Consider the following 15,484-nt stretch of genomic DNA (forward strand, 5'->3'; position numbering starts at 1 on the left):
CCCGGCACCCGATTCATCCCCACCGGCGGGGCTAGGAGCGGGGCTCCGGAATTCCTGGCGGCGCGGCCTTGACACTGCCGTTAAGGTGGCACGCCGAGAATGACGCACGGCCGGTGCCTCTATGACGCCAGCCGCGCATGCGCAGTTTGGCCGGCTCCAACCCGCGCATGCGCCAATGAAGTCATCGTGCAGACGGCAGGTATCCGCGCATGCGCGATGCCGTCTTTCCCCTCAGAAGTGGTGGCTTGATCTTGCGGGGCGGCGGAGGGGAAATAGTGCGTCCGATTTGGACTCTGGTCCGACGATTGGTGGGTACCGATCACGGGCCTGTCCCCTCCCGAGCACAGTCGTGGTGCTCTTGCCCCAATCGGACACCTAGAAGCCCCAAACCGTCTTCTGGCACCCGTTTCAGGACGGCAGCGACCAGGTGTGGTTGCTGCAGTCGTGAAACGGTCGTGAACGGCCGGCCGCTCGGCCCATCGGGCTCGGAGAATCACCGTTCGCCGTGAAAAACGGCGAGCGGCGATTCGGCGAGTGGTGGGGGGGGGGGGAGAGAATCGCGCGGGGCGCCAGGGGGGCGTAAAAAATGTCGGGGGACCCTCCCGTGATTCTCCCAGGCCGCGTGGGAGCGGAGATTTCCGCCCATAGAATCATAGAATACCTACAATGCAGAAGGAGGCCATTCGACCCATCGAGTCTGCACTAATCCTCTGAAAGAGCAACCCACACAGGCCCATTCCCTGCCCCATCCCTGAAACCCCACCTAACATTTGGACACCAAGGGAAATTTTAGCATGGCCAGTCCACATAACCTGAACATCTTCGGACTGTGGGAGGAAACTGGAAAACTAGGAGGAAACCCACGCAGACACGGGGAGAACATGCAGACTCCACACAGTCACCCAAAGTCATAATCAAACCCGGATCCCTGGTGCTGTACGGCATCAGTGCTAACCACAGTGCTACAATACTATTGGACATGGTCAGATGACCCCACGGAATGTGAAAATGAAAGCTATTGGGGGGTTTCCAATATCATCACCGAGGAGAGAAGTTCTGAGATTTCTATCAGCATTGTGGTTGTTCTACTGACTGAAATTTCAGTTGACTTCAGAATGTCATGATGCATTTGACAATCTGAAAATTGTATGAACCACTGCACCAGTTTTGGCAAGACCAAATTATGACAAGCAATTTGTTATGGGTCAGGGTTTAGAGAATCCCAAAGTGTATCATGGAGTTCACCTGACCCACAACCTTTACTAGATTGTGGTATGGGGAGCACACGGCCCACTCTACAGGTGTGGTACAGCAGAAATGGACGAGTATTTTTAAAAACAAAACAATGTTTATTCTATGAACTCAAGTTAACCTTTTTAAAACAAACAGTGAATATCTTAGCAACCATTAATTCAAATACACCCTGCAAAGAATACAACACTAAGTAATCTGTATGCGGTTCTTTTAACATCCAAAAGACTTAACAAACCTCTAAACAGAAGCACATCAGGGTTTGCATTCTGTACTGAAAACATTTATAATTCTGAATTCACCAAATGATTAAGATAGTCTTGGGATGGCAGACTTCAGATGCAGTTCACTGAAAAACACAGGCACACCCCAGCTTTTTCCCAAACTGAAACTAAAAAGCAGAAGTAGAGCTCAACTGCACCCACACTCTGACATCACTCCAGTAACATGAGCAGCTCCATTTCTTAAAGGTACATTTCTTAAACACCTATTTCTTAAAGGTACTCTCACATGAGAAATTTAAGGTGGCCATTGATGCGAGTGACGGAGTGATTGGTGCTGTTTGTTACAAGAAGATGTCAAAGGTATAGAAAGACCTGTTGATTATAAGATAGGAGCAGAATTAGGCCACTCGGCCCATCGAATCTGCTCCGCCATTCAATCATGGCTGATATTTTTCTCATCCCCATTCTCCTGCCTTCTCCCCATAACCCCTGATCCCCTTATTGATCAAAAATCTATTTATCTCTGTTTTAAAGACATCAGTGATTTGGCCTCCACAGCCTTCTGCGGCAAAGACTTCCACAGATTCACCACCCTCTGGCTAAAGAAATTCCTCCTCATCTCTGTTTTAAAGGATCGTCCCTTTAGTCTGAAATGGTGTCCTCTGCTTCTAGATTTTCCTACAAGTGGAAACATCCTCTCCATGTCTACTCTATCCAGGCCACGCAGCATCCTGTATTATTTTTCCATAAAACTAAATACTCATCAAAAGGAATATTCGACCATCGAGAAGGTGATACGAGTTTGGTATTGGAGGGGATGTCGAAGAAATTGAATAGTATAAGAACTAGCAACCTCATTGGGGAGGCAGTCTAGTTGTCCATCCAATAGTCAGACAGGTCAGTTCCATCTATGGCCCGAGCCATGGAGGCCTGTTCCATCTAACATTTAGAGCATTGGCAGATTGCAGATATTCTCTGCTAAAAGATGCAGTTTTATGCCTTCACTGAACAAGGTTTTCCCAGACTTGGTCACCTAAGTGGTATTGTGTGGGTACTATTAACTTGATTTGACCTATAGAGTCATTAAAACTGGATTTTGCTTGGGAAAAGGGATTTGCCAAATAAATATGGGTGGATTTGGGCAGCACGGTAGCATAGTGTTTAGCACAGTTGCTTCACAGCTCCAGGGTCCCAGGTTCGATTCCCGGCTGGGTCACTGTCTGTGCGGAGTCTTCACGCTCTCCCCGTGTCTGCGTGGGTTTCCTCCGGGTACACCGATTTCCTCCCACTGCCCAAAGATGTGCGGGTCAGGTGGATCGGCCATGCTAAATTCCCCTTAGTGTCCAAATAATGTTAACTGAGGGTTACTGGGTTACTGGGATAGAGTAGATACGTGGGTTCAGTAGGGTGCTCTTTGTAAGTGCCGGTGCAGACTCAATGGGATGAATGGCCTCCTTCTGCACTGTAAATTCTATGACTCTATGAATACTCTCCAGTTGCCTGGATGAGTGTAGCTCCAACAACACTCAAGAAGCTCAAACCATCCAGGACAAAGGAGCCCACTTGATTGCTCCTCCTTCCACAAACATTCAAACCCTCCACCACCGACAAACAGTGGCAGCCTTGTGTACCACCCCCAAGATGCACTGCAGAATTCACTAAGGTTCCTTTGACAACACCTTCCAAACATTGACCACTACCATCTATAAGGACAAGAGCAACATAGACATGGGAACACCACCACCTGGAAGTTCCTCTCCAAGTCACTCACCACCCTGACTTGGAAATATATCGCTGTTGCTGGGGCAACATCCTGGAACCCCCTCCCTAACAGCACAGCGGGTGTACCTACACCTCAAGAACTGCAGCGGTTCAAAAGGCAACTCACCACCGCCTTCTGAAGGGCAACTAGGGATGGGCAATAAATGTTGGCCTAACCAGCGATGCCCAAATCCCGTAAATGAATTAAAAAAGAACTTTAAAACAAGCACCAAGACATAGTTTGTCTTGTGGTGAAAAAGTGCCTCGCCACTCCGTCAGATCCTTCCTACACACCCAGAGTCTCACTCACTCCCCTGCCTCAAGGTGACAGTGTTGAGGCCGAGGCCATGCTTCACCTCGTCCTAGAATTTGTCTTTTCAAAGAAGGTCAAAAGAGAGATGTAGTGCTTTATCCCGATGTTCATCCCGAGATGCCATGTGACGCAGGACTCTATGCCCTCCGGGTTGTTCCCAGGTAGGCACATCAAGACAAACATCAGGTTCTGGAGCATCATTGACTCAGTGAAAGATTCTCTTTGGTCTGCCCGAAACTAACTGGTCTGCCATTGGAAAGAGATGTTCTGCTGTGGACTGGCACATTCCAAACTGCAGGCCCAGGTGCTGAGGGATGCATGAAGATTAGGGCAGCTGCCACAAATGCACAGTGGGAAAAACACCACCTTTGAGTGGCCAATCAATATACAGAACAGAACACGACCAATCACAAGACAGGACACCAGAGGGGGCCTTCCACCTATAAAACATACGAGGCATCAGCACTCTGTCTCTTTCCACTGGTGATAGCTGTAGTGACAGTCGGTGTACAAATCATTCAACACCTCCGACACGTGGATCAGAGAGAGCCTGGTCTAGATAGTTAGATTTAGTTACTTAGGGTAGTAGAGAGTCAACCCATAGGCAGCTGTGTGTTGTGTTACTAGAGTTCAATAAATCTCATATTGAACCAACGCCTCCGTTTGGTGTATACTTGATCAGTTAATTGCATCGTGTGCAATCCGTGTTACCCCAGGGTGAACAACACGAGACTCACCTGCAATCTTCATTGAATCAGGTTGTCCTCTTACTTAATGATTCTGGTAGAGTGGGGCATATGCTGGACCATGAGGTTACTGATTGTAATTGAATACAATTCTGCTCCAGCTCATAGCCCACAGTGTCCCCTGGATACCCAGTAGAGAGCTGCCAGATCTGGTCCGAATCTATCCTATTAAGCATGGGGGTAGTGTCACACAGTTCTTCTCTCTGTAAAGATGGAACTTAATTTCCTACCCAATTTTTTTTCCAATTAAGGGGCAGTTTAGCATGGCCAATCCACCTGCCCTGCACATCTTTGGGTTGTGGGGGTGAGACCCATGCAAACACAGAGAAGAATGTGCAAACTCCACACGGACAGTGTCCCGGGGCCAGGATCGAATCCGGGTCCTCAGTGGCATGAGGAAGCAGTGCTAACCACTGCGCCACCATACCGCCCTGACTTCATTTCCAGAAGGAATGTGTTGTGGTCACTCCTCCCAATACTGCTGGGGACAGATTCTTCCACAACCGGTAGGTTGGCGTGGACAAGGTCAAAAAGGTTTTTCCCTCGTGTTGGTTCTTTCACCACCTGATACAGGCACAACCTGGCAGGTATGTCCTTCAGGATTCGGACAGTAGTGATCCCACTGAGTTATCCCTGGTGATAAATTTTGATGTTCCATCACCCAGAGTACATTCTGTGCCCTTGTTTCCCTCAAGTGTTTCTTCCCAATGGTGTTCAACATGGAGCAGTCCTGATTCATTCGCTGAACAATTGCTCATCATCAGGAGGTTTTCTTGTCTGTGTGGAGAATTCCACCACTACTTCACTCAAAGTCATTTCACACGGGCAGGATTCTCCCTCATAATTTCATTCCCCTGCCGCTATTCAATTACACTTTTGGGCCCTCAGGAGTTTCTCACTGGTTTAGTCTCCACTTAGAATTTTTTAGCATTGGGGAGCTGAACTCAGAAATCGGGCCGCCATTTTGAAAGGGTGCCCCAATCGCTAAGTGAGCTGGTGGCTCCCCCACACCCTCCACCGATGGGCAATGTCGCACCCCATACACATGGACACAGTGAGGTCACAATGCTATGGGGTCCCTGGGAGTCCTCACTCTTCAGGCTCCCCAAGCCCCCTTACAGCGGCCCCTACCTTCCAGGGCCCCCACCGATCACCCCTCCAATCTCCCAGAGACCCCTACTTACTTGCCCTGCACTCCCCCATGCTTCAAACACCCCTTCCACCCTTATTTCATGGGCATGGCCTCCCCACACCATGACCCTTGGCACTGCCACCCTGACACCCAGGCAGTGCTCCTGCTGACTTGGCAGTGCCACGGTGCCCATGTTCCAGAGAGAGGGTCAGGGAGCCACCGTGCATTTACCCTGACCACCCAGAGGTCTCCGATGGCCTGGGAGACCTCCCGGGTGCCGTTCCGCCTGCTCCACGTTTGTGTGGACCAGTACTGATCGCCGCCCAGCTGCAGTCTCCCTGGGGAGGCCGAAGAATCGAGGGAGGCCGGTGGATCCTGGGAAGGGTAGGTCGTAAGTAAGTTTCTGACTTACAGGAGCGACATTCGGTCCCGCCCATTTGGGACGGTGTTCCGACTCCAACGTCTTGCGGGAAGTCGGCAAATCCCTTGAGGCACGGAGCCTGTCGGGAGACTCGCTGCTGGCCTCTCCTGAGATTCTCCGGCCGCGTTGTGCTCTCGCTTGAACAGCCGGGAATTGCACCCTGCGTTTCAGAAGGTCTTTTCATTATTAATATTTTCCATAAGGCTCAAGACATTAAGGAAGCTCAGATTCTCTTTTAATTCCTGTTCAGTGGGAGTCCGGATTTGGTGGTTTAAGTAGCAGGAACTGAGAGAGGGACAATGACCAGAAGTTATTTGGACATGTTGGGCTGGATTCTAAGTTGGGAATCTCAGTCCCCACGCCGGCGTGAAAATGGTGGTGTTTTATGCCAGGAATACTGGCGCAAAATGGCCACTGATTCCCTGCTCCAGGGAGCCGAGCAGGGAGGCAGCACTGAGCTCCCAGCATGAGCTGCCGATATGGCCCGGTGCATTGCTGGGTCCATGGCCGCGCTGCGCAGGGCAGTGGCCTACAATGGCCGCGCCGTGCTTCATGACGGACTCAGCTCGTGGACCCGGACCACAAAAATAGTACCCCCCTTCGGCCGTTCACACGCCCCGGACGGCCCCTCCCCACAGTGCCCCCAGCCCCAAATAAAGCCTCCCCGCCCACGGATTGGCCCTCACTTGACTGTGGCGGCGCCGGACTGAGTCCGCAGCCACCACGCTGAGTTGACGACGGGTGAGACCACACGTGTCCCACGCCGTCGGGAACCCAGCCGGTCAGGGATGGAGCATCGTGGCGTGGGCCTCAGGCAACGGCCTGAAGCCGTGGATAAGGCATGCGGCGTACTCGGGGACGGAGCGTTGCGAAAGCGGGGCCGGCCCTGATTTGGGCGCCATCGGGGATTCTCCGTCGCCTCACCGAAAGCGATTTTGGCATCGGGGATCGGCGAATCCAGCTCATTGAGTATCCAGGGTCAGAGGGCGCAATAGGCAGGGCCTGAACATTAAAGATACAGTGAGTGTGGGACTATACTAAAAACGGCTGATATCAGACACGTGGAGAGATGATGGTCCATGTATTCCATGTTTGTTGTCAAAGCTGAATTTAGAATATTGGTTAACATATTAGATAAACTAAATGTATTGCATGCTTGAAAAACTGATATTCTCTTCATTGACAGTGTTTTATATCTATCTCCTGATGGCAGTAGCACCAGGCCTCATTGCAGCCTTGGTCCAAACATGGACTAAAAAGAGCTGAATTCCAGTGGCGAAGTGAGAGTCACCGCCCTGACATTAAGGCAACATTTAACCAAGTACGAAATCAAGAGACCGCAGCAAAATTAGGTCAATGGGAAACCTTCCCACTGGTTGGAGCCGTTCCTATTGCAGAAAGGAAGATGGGTGTAGTTGCTGAAGGCCAATCATCTCCTCCACAAGCAGGACTTTTCTGCAGGAGTTAGTGTCGTCGGCCCAACCAACTCCATGACCTTCCCTCCACGATAAGGTCAGAAGTTTCATAATTGTATCGAGTTCAGTGTCGTTCGAGACTCTCAGACACTGAAGTACTTCCTGCCTGGATGCAGAAAAACCTGGACAACATTCAGGCTTGAGCTCAAAAGTAATAAGTTATGTTTGTGCCAAACAAGTTATGTCAGCGACAAGAGACAATCTAACAATCTGCCCTTGATGTTCATATCCCCACGATCAATATAACCTGGAGGTTATCATTGATCGGGAACTTAACTGATTCAGCCATATAAATACAGGCCGGGATGTATGCAGTGAATAATTCACCTCCTGATCCCCAAAAGTCTGTCCACCATCTACAAGGCACAAGTCAGGAGTGTGATGGATACTCCCCACTTGCCTGGATGAGTGCAGCTACAATAACACTCAAGAAGCTCAACACTATCCAGGACACCACGGCAACATTGTCCACCATCTACAAGATGTACTGTAGTGATTCACCACGGCTCCTTTGGCAGCATCTCCCAAACCTGTGACCTGTCCCACCTACAAGAACAAGGGCAGCAAATGCGACAGAACACTGCCACCTGCAAGTTCCCCCTCCAAGTCACACAGCATCCTGACTTGGAACTATATACTTGTTGCTTCACTGTCACTGGATCAAAACCCTCGAACACCCTATCACCAGGTGGACTCCAGCAGTTGAAGGAGGTGCCTCACCATCAGCACCTTCTCAAAGAGGAATACATTTGGGTCTTGCCAGCAATGCTCACATCACAGGAATCAATTAAAAAAACATCCAAGTCTGTGCTGTCTTCCTCCCCAGTGTAGTATTGAGTGAAGAGGTGGGTAGGAAGCCACAGTGGGACAGGAAGGCTGCTATTAACTAGACTCACACAGCATCAAACACACAGCTCATGGTGCAATTGTATTTATTATTAACTGAGAGACTAAGAACAGTCAGAGAGGCAGTAACTGTGTCACAAACAAACCAAAACACTGAATCCACTTCCGGACAGGATCACGGAGCACCACCAGATTCCTCTACTCACAGGGCAGCTTGTGGGAGCAAATGAAAGGATATTTGAGACTACAATGTGCGTCATTCCAACTATTAGATCCCCCTGGAGAAAGAAAGAAAGATTGAATTCAGCGAAGTGAGCAGCTATTGTTCTAATTAGTTCATTTTTCCTGCCTTGAGAATTTCAATGATCTTTTCATTTTCCCCATCTCTTAATCCATGAGTAAATTTGTAAGTTACCCGAGATATTTCCTGTTGTGACCCCGTTTTCAGACAACGTGTGAGTCAATGAAATCTGAAAACCTGGCGATATTCACTGGGGGTTTGGAGTGAAGATAGAAACATAGAAAATAGGCTCAGCAGGAGGCAGCCATTTTGTGCTTCAAGCCTGCTCTGCCATTAATTTTGATCACGGCTGGCCATACAACTCAATAGCCTTATCCCACTTTCCCCCCAGATCCTTTGATCCCCTTTGCCCTAAGTGCTATATCTAACTGCTTTTTGAAAACATACAAGTTTTTGCCACAACTACGTTCTGTCGTAACGATTCCACAGGCCAACCACTCTCTGGGTGAATATATTTCTCCTCATCTCTGTCCTAAATGGTCTACCCCGTATCCTCAGACTGTGACCCCTGGTTCTGGACACACCCACCATCGGGAACATCCTTTCTGCATCTACTCTGCCCAGTCCTGTTAGAATTTTATAGATTTCTATGAGATTCCTCCTCATTCCAGCAAATATAATCGTAACCGATTCAATCTCTCCTCAAAAGTCAGTCCCGCCATCCCAGGAATCAGTCTGGTAAACCTTCGCTTCACACCCTCTAGAGCAAGAACATCCTTCCTTGGATAATGAGACTAAACTGCACACAATATTCGAGATGTGGCCTCACCAAGGCCTTATATAATTGCAGCAAGACATCCCTGCTCCTGTACTCGAATCATCTCGCTATGAAGGCCAACATACTATTTGCCTTCTTTACCGCCTGCTGTACCTGCATGCTTACCTTCAGCGAATGGTGTACGAGGACACCCAGGTTTCATTGCACATTTTCCTTTCCTAATTTATGGCAATTCAAATAATAGTTTGCCTTCTCAATTTTGCTACCAAAGTGGATAACCTTGCATTTCTCCATATCATACTGCATCTGCCATTCATTTTCCCACTCACTCAACTTGTCCAAATCACACTGAAGGATCTCTGCATCCTCCTCACAGCTCACCCTCCCACTCAACTTGCTGTCATCTGCAAATTTGGAGATATTACATTTTGTTCCTCATCTAAATCATTAATATATATTGCGAATAGCTGAGGCCTTAGAACCGACCCCTGCGATACCCACTAGTCACTGCCTGCCAATTTGAAAAAGACCCATTAATTCTTACTCTTTGTTTCTGTCTGCCAAGTAGTTTTCTATCCACTTCAATACACGACCACTAATCCCATACACTTTAATTTTACACACTAATCTCTTATGTGGGACTTTGTCGAAAGCCTTCTGAAAGTCCAAATATATCACGTCTACTGGCTCCCCCTCGTCAACTCTACTAGTTACATCCTCAAAGAATTCCAGTAGATTTGTCATGCATGATTTCCCCTTTATAAATCCATGCTGACTTTGTCTGATCATGCCACTATCTTTTTCTAAATATTCTGCGATAAAATCTTCGATACTGGATTCTAGAATTTCCCCCACTACTGCCATCTGGCTTACTGGTCTATAATTCCCTATTTTATCTCTACATCCCTTTTTAAATAGTGGAGTTACTTTAGCTACGCTCCAATCTGCAGGAACTGTTCCAGAGTCAATACAATCCCAGAAGATGACCACCAATCAATCCACTATTTCTAGAGCCACTTCCTGAAGTACTATATGATGTAGATTACCAGACCCTGTGGATTTATCAGCCATCAATCCCATTAATTTCCCCAATACCATTTCTCTACTAATATTGATCTCCTTCAGTTCCACCCTCTCACTAAACCCTGCATTCCTCCAGGTTTCTGGATCAGAACCAAAGTATGTGTTCAGTTGTTCAGCCATTTCTTTTGTCCCGTATTATACATTCTCCTATTTCTGACTGTAAGGGACCTACATTTGTCTTCACCAATCTTTTTCTCTTATTTTACTGATACAAACTTTTACTGTCAGTATTTATGTTCCCTGTGAGCTTACTCTTATATTCTATTTCCCCCTTCTTAATCAATCCTTTGTTCCTTCTTTACTGAATTCTAAACTGCTCCCAATCCTCAGACCTGTTGTTTTTCTTGGCCAATGTGTATGCTTCTTCCTTGGATCAAATACTATCTCTAATCTCCCTTGTGAGCCATGGATTGGCCACTTTTCCTGTTTTACTTTTGAGCCAGACAGGAATAAATATTTGTTGCAGTTCCCCCATGCGCTCCTCGAATGTTTCCATTGCCTATCCACTGTCATCCCTTCAAATAATGTTCCCCAATCGATCAAAGCCAACTCACGCCTCATATCGTTGTAGTTTCCTTTATTAAGATTCAGGACCCTAGTCTCAGAATCAACTACTTCACTCTCCATCTTGATGAAAAATTTTACATATTATGGTCGCTCATCCCCAAGGAGTCTCTTACCAATGATTCCATTCTCATTACAGTTGCCAGTCTAAGGATGGACTACTCTCTAGTTGGTTCCTCAATGTATTGGTCAAATAAATCATCCCATATACACTCCAGGAATTCCTCCTCTACGGTAATGTGGCTAATTTGATTTGCCCAATCTATGTGCAGATTAAAATCACCCATAATTGCATAATTCCCTTTATGAAATGAAATGAAATGAAATGAAAATCACTTATTGTCACGAGTAGGCTTCAATGAAGTTACTGTGAAAAGCCCCTAGTCGCCACATTCCGGCGCCTGTCCGGGGAGGCTGGTACGGGAATCGAACCGTGCTGCTGGCCTGCTTGAAAAGCCAGCGATTTAGTTCAGTGAGCTAAACCAGCCCCTGAAGGCGATTGCATGTGTATCTAATTTCCTGTTTAATACTATTCCCAAATCACCACTGCAGCTTGGGTGTCCACATATGACGACCACTAATGTTTTTTGCCCCTTGGTGTTTCTCAGCTCTACCCATACATATTCCACATTGTCAAAGCTGATATCCTTCCTCACCATTGCGTTAATTTCCTCTTGAACCAGCACTGACACTTCACCGTCTTTTCCTTTTTGTCTGTCCCTCCTAAATACTGAATACCCCTGGATATTCAGTTCCCATCTGTGGTCACGCTGCAGCTATGTCTCCGTAATCCCAATTATACCATATCCGTTTACTTCTAGATGCTGAGTTTACCCTGGGTGAGAGTCTCCTGTGTGGGTGGGCAGCACGGCCTCACCCCTAGGGTTAAACAGCCTCCTTCCCCATTGCACACAATTGGAACATTCCCAATTAGAATTCAGCTTTCCAATATCTGTCTGGGTCACGTTATCTTCAATCTGGGAATTGAATCCTGCAGAACCCACAGAGACGGACAATTGAGCATAAGGAGAAACTTTAGTGTCACTCCCAGTGAACGTTCCTTTATCCACAGCATGTGACCCATGTACTTTCCCCCAGGAAACAGTTTTACCTGGAAGGTGACTGTCAGAGGGGCCGGAAGTAGAGATCTGTCAAAGTCTAAAACCACATGGAGTCTACTCAGGATCTCTTCAACTGGTCTATTTGTCTGGAATTGTTTCCCCATACACTCTTGCCATCACAAATAGCAATGTCAACTTACAGTGCCCCATTTCTACACAGTTCCTAATGGATCCCAAATTATCGGGCTGGCGAGATCTCCACATCAGATAATTTGTTGGAGTTCCATTACTCCAGACGTAGTTGCCCTCCTGTGGAAGTATAAAATTATATAATTATTAAGATATGTAATTTTTTTCACCATAAGCAATATCACACAATAACTCAAGAAACGTTACCTTCCCGATGTCATTCAAACCGATCCAAGTTCGTAATACTCTTCCATTCTTGAAGTTGGCTGCAATAAAATCATTTTGTTTTTTGCAGTGTATGGAAACAAGATGGCTGCCCGCAATCAGTTTTTGGCAATGCGCCTTTACAAAAAAAGACAATACTTTCTTACTTCTCTTTTAGATTGAACATATTCAATTGTGTTGCATCAAAGCGTTTCATGCTGAAACTTTGTTCATTTGTAGAATTAAAATAACCAGACTACAATCTCCTGCTCTATGTTGTTGTGAACCATTTCGAGTTTCCCAAAATGTACTGCTCTTGGTGAGACCCTTGATTTGTCACCAGCCGGCTGGGATATCCCCAAATTGTTGCAATTCCAGGTGAGGAGGAAGGACCATGTTCTAAGACCCACGAGGACCACAGAGAAGCCATTGTTGCTCTCCCTGTAGGATGTCTGAAGTATGAGCTTCCCAGATAGAGGGCAGAGTCCACCCAGCTGGAGCTCGTTAAAGACTACACATAAAAGCAGGCCCAAAGAAGGGCCTGGTGTGGTTCATTCTTCCAGCAAGGAGCGGTACTGTCGTGAGCAGAATATGATATAGTTCAATAAATCTTGGTTCCACTACCGCTGGCTTCCTCAAGTTACTAAATTCCGTGCCTTTATTCAACCCACCCCCTGCTGGTCGCAACAAAAGTTTAACCTAAAAAGGTTCCCTTACCCTTGGACACCTTTTTCAGAAATAATAGAACATAGAACAGTACAGCACAGAACAGGCCCTTCGACACTTGATGTTGTGCCGAGCATTGTCTGAAACCAAGATCAAGCTATCCCACTCCCTGTCATTCTGGTGTGCTCCATGTGCCTATCCAGTAACCGCTTGAAAGTTCCGAAAGTGTCCGACTCCACTATCACAGCAGGCAGTCCATTCCACACCCTAACCACTCTCTGAGTAAAGAACCTACCTCGGACATCCCTCCTATATCTCCCACCCTGAACCTTATACTTATGCCCCCTTGTAACTGCATCCACCCGAGGAAATAGTCTTTGAACGTCCACTCTATCTATCCCCCTCATTATCTTATAAACCTCTATTAAGTCGCCTCTCATCCTCCTCTGCTCCAAAGAGAAAAGCCCTAGCTCCCTCAACCTTTCCTCATAAGACCTATCCTGCAAACCAGGCAGCATCCTGGTAAATCTCCTTTGCACCCTTTACAATGCTTCCACATCCTTCCTATAATGAGGTGACTAGAACTGCAGACAATACACCAAATATGGTCTCACCAGGGTCATGTATAGTTGCAGCATAACCCCGCGGCTCTTAAACTCAAGCCCCTTGTTAATAATCGCTAACACACTATAAGCCTTCTTCACGGCTCTATCCACTTGAGTGGCAACCTTCAGAGATCTATGGACATGAACCCCAAGATCTCTCTGTTCCTCCACATTCCTCAGCACCCTGCCGTTGACCCTGTAATCCGCATTCAAATTTGTCCTACCAAAATGAATCACCTCACACTTATCAGGGTTAAACTCCATCTGCCATTTTACGGCCCAGCTCTGCATCCCATCGATGTCTCTTTGCAGCTGACAACAGCCCTCCACCTCATCCACTACTCCACCAATCTTGGTGTCATCAGCAAATTTACTGACCCACCCTTCAGCCCCCTCCTCCAAGTCATTGATAAAAATCACAAATAGCAGAGGACCCAGCACTGATCCCTGTGGTACACCTCTGGTAACTAGTCTCCAGTCTAAAAAAATTTCCATCCACCACCACCCTCTGTCTTCTATGTGATAGCCAGTTACTTATCCAATTGGCCAAATTTCCCTCTATCCCACACCTCCTTACTTTCTTCATTAGCCGACCATGGGGAACCTCATCAAATGCCTTACTAAAATCCATGTATCCGACATCAACTTCTCTACCTACATCTACACACTTAGTTACCTCCTCAAAGAATTCAATCAAATTTGTGAGGCAAGACTTACCCTTCACGAATCCGTGTTGACTATCCTGGATTAAGCTGCATCTTTCCAAATGGTCATAAATCCTATCGTTCAGGACCTTTTCCATTAACTTACCAACCACCAAAGTAAGACTAACTGGCCTATAATTACCAGGGTCATTCCTATTCCCTTTCTTGAACAGAGGTACAACATTCGCCACTCTCCAGTCCTCTGGCACTATCCCTGTGGAAAGTGAGGACCCAAAGATCAAAGCCAAAGGCTCTGCAATCTCATCCCTTGCCTCCCAAAGAATCCATGGATATATCCCATCTGGCCCAGGGGACTTGTCGACCCTCAGGTTTTTCAAAATTGCTAATACAGTCTTCCTCAGACCATCTACCTCCTCCAGCCTACCCGCCTGTATCACACTCTCATCCTCAAAAACATGACCCCTCTCCTTGGTGAACACTGAAGAAAAGTATTCATTCAACGCCTCTCCTATTTCTTCTGACTCCATGCAAAAGTTCCCACTACTGTCCTTGACCGGCCCAACCCTCACCCTGGTCATTCTTTTATTTCTCACATAAGAGTAAAAAGCCTTGGGGTTTTCCTTGATCTGAACCACCACGGACTTCTCATGCCCCCTCCTAGCTCTCCTGAGCCCTTTTTTTAAAGCTCATTCCTTGCTACCTTGTAACCCTCAAATGACCCAACTGAACCTTGTTTTCTCATCCTTACATACTCTTCCTTTTTCCTCTTGACAAGATATTCAACCTCTTTTCTGAACCATGGTTCCCTCATGCGGCCATTTCCTCCCTGCCTGACAGGGACATACCTATCAAGGACACGCAGTACTTGTTCCTTGAACAAGCTCCACTTTTCATTTGTGCCTATCCCTGACAGTTTCTGTTCCCATCTTATGCTCCCTAATTCTTGCCTAATCGCATCATAATTACCCCTCCCCCAATTATAAACCTTGCCCTGCTGTATGGCCCTATCCCTCTCCATTGCAATAGTGAAAGACTCTCCCACAAACAAATCATTACCCAGTACCAAATCCAATGTGGCCTCCCCTCTTTTCGGCCTATCCACATATTGTGTCAGGAAACCCTCCTGCACACACTATACAAAAACAGCCCCATCCGAACTGTTCGACCTATAGATGTTCCAATCAATATTTGGAAAGTTAAAGTCACCCATGACAACTACCCTGAGACCTTCACACCTATCCATAATCTGTTTTGCAATT

At 47.0% G+C, this 15,484-nt stretch overlaps 1 protein-coding gene across 1 annotated transcript in view; it reads right to left on the bottom strand.

The window, feature by feature from the left end:
- Positions 1-8,279: 8,279 nt before the first annotated feature.
- Positions 8,280-15,484, bottom strand: part of LOC119973709 (lectin-like) — a 17,533-nt gene continuing 10,328 nt past the window's right edge. The window contains exons 2-4 of the mRNA XM_038812098.1: positions 12,293-12,427; positions 12,097-12,205; positions 8,280-8,447 (exon numbers count right to left, since the gene is read on the bottom strand). Coding sequence (XP_038668026.1) covers positions 8,368-8,447; positions 12,097-12,205; positions 12,293-12,427 — 324 coding nt within the window. The 3' untranslated portion in view covers positions 8,280-8,367. The remainder of the gene's footprint in view (positions 8,448-12,096; positions 12,206-12,292; positions 12,428-15,484) is intronic.

Source organism: Scyliorhinus canicula, chromosome 11 (genome assembly GCF_902713615.1).
Source record: "Scyliorhinus canicula chromosome 11, sScyCan1.1, whole genome shotgun sequence".
Taxonomy (NCBI): domain Eukaryota; kingdom Metazoa; phylum Chordata; class Chondrichthyes; order Carcharhiniformes; family Scyliorhinidae; genus Scyliorhinus; species Scyliorhinus canicula.